The sequence below is a fragment of the Emys orbicularis genome, chromosome 21, assembly GCF_028017835.1.
Source record: "Emys orbicularis isolate rEmyOrb1 chromosome 21, rEmyOrb1.hap1, whole genome shotgun sequence".
In the NCBI taxonomy this organism is placed as follows: domain Eukaryota; kingdom Metazoa; phylum Chordata; order Testudines; family Emydidae; genus Emys; species Emys orbicularis.
Window position 1 is genome coordinate 20563752 of NC_088703.1, and position 7216 is coordinate 20570967.

Sequence of the window (7216 nt, forward strand, 5' to 3'; positions counted from 1 at the left end):
TCAGTCCGTGGGCTGGGCCCACACTTTTGCAAAATTGTCTAGAAAGGAGTCATTTCCTGTAGGAATGGCAATTTTTTCTGCTCTTCATGAGCTTTGTCCTTAGGGGACTCTTTTCGCCTGAACATATTTTCTTTATGAATCTCTTTTATCTGTATAACTTTTCCGTGCCCACGCTCATGCTGGGACTTAAAAGAAAAACAAAAAGTCTATACCCACTAAAAACTCTGCCTGACAGAGCAGGAGCGGGGAATGCTAAGCCCCCTACCTCTTGGGCTCAATCTGCTATGACCGAGAGTATATTCAGCTATGCAATTTCCCCCCGACAGACGGGTAGCAGCAAGGATTCTAATCCTCCCCCTTATGGCCCGGCCCCTCTACGACCGGGGGTGTATATAGCTAGACAGTCTGTATATATTTTATTTGTATAGTTTTCCCCGACAGATGGGTCAGAGCGAGGACTCTAATTCTCCTCCTATTGCCCGGCACGTCTACGACCGGGGGTGTCCACACCTGAATGATCGATCACTTTATACTGTGATAAACTCAGGACAGACAGCTGCAAGGGGGGGGGGGGGAGAAATCCATCTCAGAGGGTTGAAAGGCCCTCCTCCCTATCAACTGGGGGGGGGGGGTAACTACAGGTCAATCAGGTTCAGCTGAGAAGGGGTTACCAGAGTATCAATTAGAATCAGCTGAGAGGGAGCTACCTGAAGTCAATTAGGACCAGCTGATTCCAACTAAGGGCTGCCCAAGACCTTTTAAAATCCTCCGTGGGGGAGGGGAAGGGAGAAGGGAAAGAGAAGATTGAGAAGGAGTCCTGCTGCCAGTAGGTTAGGAGCAGCAAGACAGTGAAAGACTGCATTCCCTCCCATAAGTGAGAAAAGCAAGCTGAAAAGACTGGTGGAGAGAAGGAATGGACTTCCCCTGTGCCACCAAGAGGGACTATTTTACCCAAGCCTGTCTCGCCAGGGCTAAAAGCAGTGGAGGCTGGGGAGAGCAAGAAGGTGCCTTGCCACAATCACAGTGCACAGCGACACTACCTGAGAAGGAGATTGTCCAGGCCAGTCCACTCTCATGCTCCAGGGTGGATGCTGGGCCCAGCTGGGTCAGGAAGGAATCAATGCCCCACTCCATGGGAGAGGGTCGCTCTGTGGGTGGCACTGTGTGTGTGTGTGTGGGGGGGGGGATGCCCTCCTCTGCTCTGAGCTGCTGCTCCGAGCTGCTGCTCCAGGGAGGCTAGATGGACCTGTTGGAAAAGGTCAGGGCAGCCTGGGCACCTCTTGATGGCTCCTGAGATTCCCCCTTTCCCAGCTGGTCCTGAGACTGGGCAGCTCCCATGTGGGGCTGGGAGGTGATGGAGGTTTGGGGGACCAGGCAGCTGCATGAGGGGATGTGGTTTGCTGGGCGTTGCAGGGAGCTGGCTTTGCTCTGACCGCAGTAGATTTGGGCTGGAGATTGCAGAGAAACCATCTGATGGGAAGAAAGGGGCCGAGCGCATCACGGGTTTCCTGGGGCTGCAGCCCCCAATGCAATTCCTCATTCTGCTCGCACTCAGGCCTCAGGCTGGGTGGAGCTGGGCACTGGGGTGTTGGTGGCAGCACTTAGGGACCCCCACTGCCCCATCATGGCATCTGCTCTCACCATCCTCCTTCTTGGTGAGTATCAAAGACAGCCAGGGCATGTGCCCACAGGGGCGTGGATCTGAGACCAGGGTGTGTGCCCATGGGGAGCGGGGATCTGAGACCAGGGTATGGGATCCAGTTGCTCTGGGAGCTGGTCACTAATGAGCTGTCTCCTCTCCAGGCTGCTGGCTGGCTGGGCACAGCGGAGTGTGGGGAGGTGAGTATCAGTCTGTGGGGAGGACGGTAACATCAAGGATGGGGAGGGGATGCGTTGGGTGGGAAAAGAGGAACTGAGCCCTGAACCATCCCCCAAACTCAACCCAAACTTCCCCTGTGAGCTCAGACCCATCCCTGTTTTTCTGTGCCCCCCCCCCCTGCCCCCATGGAGTAACTAGGAGCTGAATGTGGCTCCGGGGGTCTGACGAAGCAGACAGAAACTGTCACCTGGTTCAATGTCCTGCCCTTCCCCCCGCCCCCCGGGCCAGACTGTGAGGATCGGGAGAGGGGTGGCACGTGGATTTCTTTCAGCTCATACAGATGCTAACAGGGCCCATCCATGGACTCTAGATCCCCTCGGGGTAACTGAAACTGTTCGCAGTCAGTGCAGCCATGGGGAGAAGCCACCAGATCCACCCCTGCCCCCAGATCCGCCCCCAACAGCTCCCTCCCCTGCACTCACAGCCCCACATTCCCAAGGCCTGGGGAAAGGTGGGTCTTGTGCGACCCGCGCCCATCACAGACTCTATTTCCAACCCCAGGGTGGGGGGCCCACTGGTCAGGCTCCCTGGCTGGCCTCAGGAGGGGCTGGGAGGGGGGCAGGTGATCTCTGATGCAGCTGGGTCCTGAGCTACGTCTGGGTGAACCCCCTGCCCCCGAACCCCATGGGCAGCAGTGCCAACCCTGGTAGGGGACAGACTCCTAGAGAGGCTCAATGATGGATGGACTGAATTAGGGTGGGGGGAGGCGGGGGCTGTGTCTCCCTTGTTTAACTCCTGTCTCTTGTTGAAAGCAGGGCGTGAATTTCTCAAACCCACCATCTGGGTGAGCCCCAGCAGGGTGGTGGCGCTCGGGGGAAACATCACGATCTGCTGTGAGGGTTCGGACCCGGGCATGGAGTTCTTTCTGCGTAAAGCTGGAGACCCGAATCCACAGGTGCGGTCAGTGCGTAATGGGACCGTGGCTGAATTTCCCATCGCCAATGTCAGCCGGGAAGATGGAGGGAACTACACCTGTGACTATCACTCCATAGCAGAACAGAATCGCACATCGCATCCCAGCGACCCCATCAAGATCATTGTAGGAGGTGAGGGAGGGGCCTGGCTCAGCGTCCCGGCTCCCAGCTCCACACCTAGCCAGATCCTCAGGGGGTCTCTGCACCAATGGGACACTCAGAGCCAGGCTCTGCCCTGAGTCCTGGGCCCAGCAGAGGGGACGCCTGGCTGGGGAGCGGGGACAGAGTCACTGGGGGGTTCCCCAGCCAGGGGGGAGAAGCAGCCACTGGAGATTTGGGTCAGAGGAAGGGGGGATCCCTGTCCCCAGGGGAGATGCAGAGCGGGGGTGCCTTTCCCAGGCAACACATCAGTTATGGGCAGAGCTGAAGGTTATAAACCTGTATAGTAGAGACTTGCACAGTCCCCTACAAGTCAGGGGTGGTGCTGTGCACAGAACCCTGGAGTCCTGGCCCCCATCCTCCCTGCTCTCCCCACTAGACCCCACTCCCCTCCTAGAGCCAGGGAGAGAACCCAGGAGTCCTGGCTCCCAGCCCTCCCAGCAGAGAAGCCAGGGAGTGACTGGATCTTGGACTGGCCTGTCACTCACTAGGGAGCAGAGCTCTGGGCCCCCAGGGGCTGGGGTTGCTCCATGTCTCATGCTGTTAGCCCAGCCCTCAGAGGAAACTCTGGGCCCCTGTGGAAAGGCATCTCACGGCTTGTCTGCTTCCCACTGCAGAGCCCATCTACCCCAAACCCAACATCTACCTGAGCCGAAGCAGGGGGGTCTTCTTGAGGGGAACTGTGGCGATCTGGTGTGAGGGGCAGCGCCGGGGCATGCGGTTCGTGCTGAATAAAGAGCGACGCTATTTTGTACCTATCGATGCAACTGGGTTTATGGTTGTGTTTTCCCTGAGCAACGTGAGCCGGGAGGAAGCGGGGAGCTACAGCTGCTACTATCACAGCATAGTGGATCCGTTCAACATGTCATACCCCAGCGACCCCATGGAGCTGGTGGAGAGAGGTGAGGGTCCCAGCTCGGCGTCCCCATTCCCAGCCCCACCCCCAGCCAGACCCGCACGGGGTCTCAGTGCCAATGGGATGCTCAGAGCCAGACTCTGCCCTGAGCCCTGACCCCGCAGTGTGGACACCCGGCCGTGGAGCGGGAATGGAGTCACTGGGGTGTTTCCCAGTCAAGGGGGACCAGGAGCCACTGGAGGTTTGGGGCAGAGGGAGGGAGGATTCCTGCCTCCAGTGGCAGCTGCAGAGAAGGGGACTTTTCCAAGGGGGATGCTCCCACGGGTTGCTCCCGTTCTTGGGACCCATAGAGGAGTTGGGGCCTGGGGGGGGGCAATAGCTGTGGAAACAGGTCATAGTCCCCAGGTGTGTGTGTGGGGCCCAGACATCAGGGGGAAGGTCAGCCCCAGAACCCCAGCTCCCCGATGCCTCCTGCTCTGCTGGTCGCTGCCTGGAATTTGCTGGGGGATGCCAGGGAAGGGGCAGGATCTGGGGGCCTGGGCTCTGAAATTGGGCCCAGCTTGGTGCCAGAGTCCTGGGGCAATAACCCCCCCCTTTTTGAGCCACATGACATCGCCCTGGGAATAGGAGTGAGCATTTCCCAGAATTCCCTTGGTTCTTGCTTCCCCTCCCCACACTGGTGTCAGGGGACCTCCTGACCCTCCCCAGTAGATGTTCTGCTGCCTCTGGCTGCACTCTGGTCCCCAGGGCCCTGGGCACCACTCGAGTGTGGGGGACAGCGGTTAACATACCAGCCTCCCCCAGCGCGCATTGCCTGGCTGTTTGTCAGCAGCCGAGATACCCCGGGGATGGGCTCACTGCACGGCAGACAGGCTGCGGCAGAGGCACCTGTGGGGGTGGACAGCGGGGTCCTATGGGGACAGGGAGCTGGGGTGGTTCCCTGTTCTGGGGGGCTCAAACCCTGCGGCTCTGATTGTCCCCATCCCCTGGCCCTGTCTTGAGGTGCCAGGTGTCTCAGCGGGGAAGTTCGTTCACCTGGGAGCCCTCTTCACCAGGGAACCTGAGGCTCAGCCACGCAGGGCAGCAGGACGCAGCCTCCCCTGAGGAGTCCGGCCCCGGGGAGGCCCCAGAGCCACAGCCCCTGGGAGACCTCCAGAGGCAGCTGGGCTGGACCTGCCAGAACGGGAGGTTGGGGACTCTGCTCCTGGGGCAGCACCAGATGCTGATCTCCCCATCTGGGCTGCCGAGTGACTCTTCCCTTCCCCCCACAACAGCCCTCCCAGGGCGCCTGGATTTCACCAACGCCAACATCGCCCGTCTGGCACTGGGCGCTGTGGTCCTTCTTGTCCTGGGGCTGATCCTGGCTGAGGCCTATTACAGCCGCCCAAAGGAGGAACCCTTATACAGCCGTCCGAGGGGGATATCCTAGGTGAGGTGGACCCCCCCTTCTGTGCCTCTGCTCCCCCTAGGGGCTAGGCCCAGGGCGACATGGGCCCCTCTAACCCGCTATCCCTCTGCACCCCCAGGAGTCTGGATCCGGCCGTGTAGGGAACAGAATCTCCCCAGGGGACAAGCCGCTTTCCCGTGGGGGGCTGAGACGCCTGCACAAACCACGCCTGCCCCCAAACACCCCTGCCTTGGAGAATCCCAGTTCCTGACCTGACAGTGTCTCCCCAGGATTGAACCCCCGATGCTGTGTGTGATGTTGCACTTCATATGTTTATGGAAATATGCTTATGAGTCTAAATATAATGTAACTGGAATATGCTTTATACAAAAGGTCTTTTGTAAGGTATCATTACAAAGCTTATAATCTTCTGAGTGTGATCATCCTATTTGTATGAATGTATCAGTCATGTATCTAAAACTAGAAATATGAAGTTAACTCTGAAGTCCTATTGTAATTATGCAAAGTTTGGGCCATTAATGGTGGTTTAGAATTTGATGGCACCCATTGACTAGAACAATGGCTGTAGATGGTTTATTTACCTGCAAGCCTGCTTATGGATGTGGGGACCAGCCTGTGGGTAATGAAGAATGAGGTCTCACAGGGACTTGTGACCATGTCACCTGATACTGGAATCCATCTTAAACCTGGTGCTTTTCCATTTAGAGGGAGGGGTGGGAACCCAGAGAGAGACAAAGGATTCCCGCCTTGGGCCAAAACTAACTAACAAGGACTGTACCGGGGAAAGAATTGGGCCAAGACTAGGAAGGAGTCTAGTCTGTGAAAGAAGCTTATTGGAACATCTCTGCGGGTGAGATTTATCTGTATTCAGTTTCTTAATGTATTAGGCTTAGACTTGCATGTTTTGTTTTATTTTGCTTTGTAACTTACTTTGTTCTGTCTGTTATTACTTGAAACCACTTAAATCCTTCTTTTTATGCTTAATAAAATCACTTTTGTTTATTAGTAAACCCAGAGTAAGTGATTAATACCTGGGGGAGCAAACAGCCATGCATATCTCTCTGTGTTATAGAGGGCGAACAATTTATGAATTTATCCTGTTTAAACTTTATACTATACAGAGTAAAATGGTTTTATTTGGGGTTTGGATTCTGTGATGGTACCTCCCATAAGGCTTTATGGAAATATGCTTAGAATGTGTTTTATGATACATATGTCATGTAACATATCTCAAAGGTTATGATCTATTGAATGTATTAATCCTATTTGTATTCGAAGTTATGAATGTTATGAATGTTGGCTGTGTACTGGCTTGATTTCTAAATAATCTTATTAGAGCATTTGGTCAGTTCCTGGAGAAAGGAATGTTGAAATTAAGTACCTAATCAAGAAACACTTAAAGGACAATGGATCTTGGCATACTCCAATCCACATAAGAAGTCTACTTGAGGACGTTCTAGGTAGCATGTAAACAATGGATGCTACCTGTAAAAACTGTGAGTCATGTATGGACATGTGACCTGTCCAGGTGACTCCTAAACTCCATCTTGGAGCTGGACTTTGCATAGAAGTGAGGAGGGGCTCTCCACCCACAAGAGAGTCTATTTAAACCCCTCCATTTTGTCTTCAGCTGGCTAAAGAGGGAGCCTCTCCACCCCCCAGGATACTTGAGTAGTATATCCCTGGATAGCATTCATCACCATGCATTTTTGACAGGTTTCCACGCCCCATTTAGGGCTTATGTCCCGCCTTTCCACCCCACTTCCGTTGGCACCAAAGTTTGGTGCCATTGGCCATTTTGAGTGTGTGTGTGTGTGTATGTGTCTGTCTGACTAGGGGAAGTGTTGTGTGTGCTTGTGCTTGGATACATTGAGAGAAAAAGGTTGAAAGAATAGAGTGAGAGAGTATAAAGATGAAAAAAGAAAGTTTGGGTAAGTGTAGTGAGGCGTGGCTCCCCTCCACCTCCGGCAGGGTAGAGCTGCCTCCATCCCCAGCGTGGG

The 7216-nt window shown here is 55.1% G+C and overlaps 1 protein-coding gene across 2 annotated transcripts; it reads left to right on the plus strand.

Annotated features, from left to right (window-relative positions):
- Window positions 1-1547: 1547 nt before the first annotated feature.
- LOC135893037 (immunoglobulin superfamily member 1-like) lies at window positions 1548-6222 on the plus strand. 2 transcript variants are annotated; one of them, XM_065420825.1, is made up of 6 exons: window positions 1548-1655; window positions 1804-1839; window positions 2635-2925; window positions 3570-3854; window positions 5083-5237; window positions 5335-5416. In XM_065420825.1, exons 1-5 carry the CDS (start codon window positions 1625-1627, stop codon window positions 5235-5237), a joined length of 798 nt encoding a protein of 265 aa, XP_065276897.1. In that variant the 5' UTR covers window positions 1548-1624; the 3' UTR covers window positions 5335-5416. The 2 variants fall into 2 exon arrangements, with proteins under 2 accessions (XP_065276897.1, XP_065276899.1); XM_065420827.1 differs by lacking the exon at window positions 5083-5237 and having other exon boundaries at window positions 5335-6222.
- Window positions 6223-7216: the final 994 nt, after the last annotated feature.

Excerpts from the sequence above, each read along its gene's own strand:
- LOC135893037 (XM_065420825.1), top strand. The coding sequence starts at position 1,625 with ATGGCATCTGCTCTCACCATCCTCCTTCTTG. Across the intron at positions 1,840-2,634 it reads GCACAGCGGAGTGTGGGGAG|GGCGTGAATTTCTCAAACCC; the intron begins GTGAGTATCAGT and ends TGTTGAAAGCAG. Across the intron at positions 3,855-5,082 it reads CATGGAGCTGGTGGAGAGAG|CCCTCCCAGGGCGCCTGGAT; the intron begins GTGAGGGTCCCA and ends CCCCCACAACAG.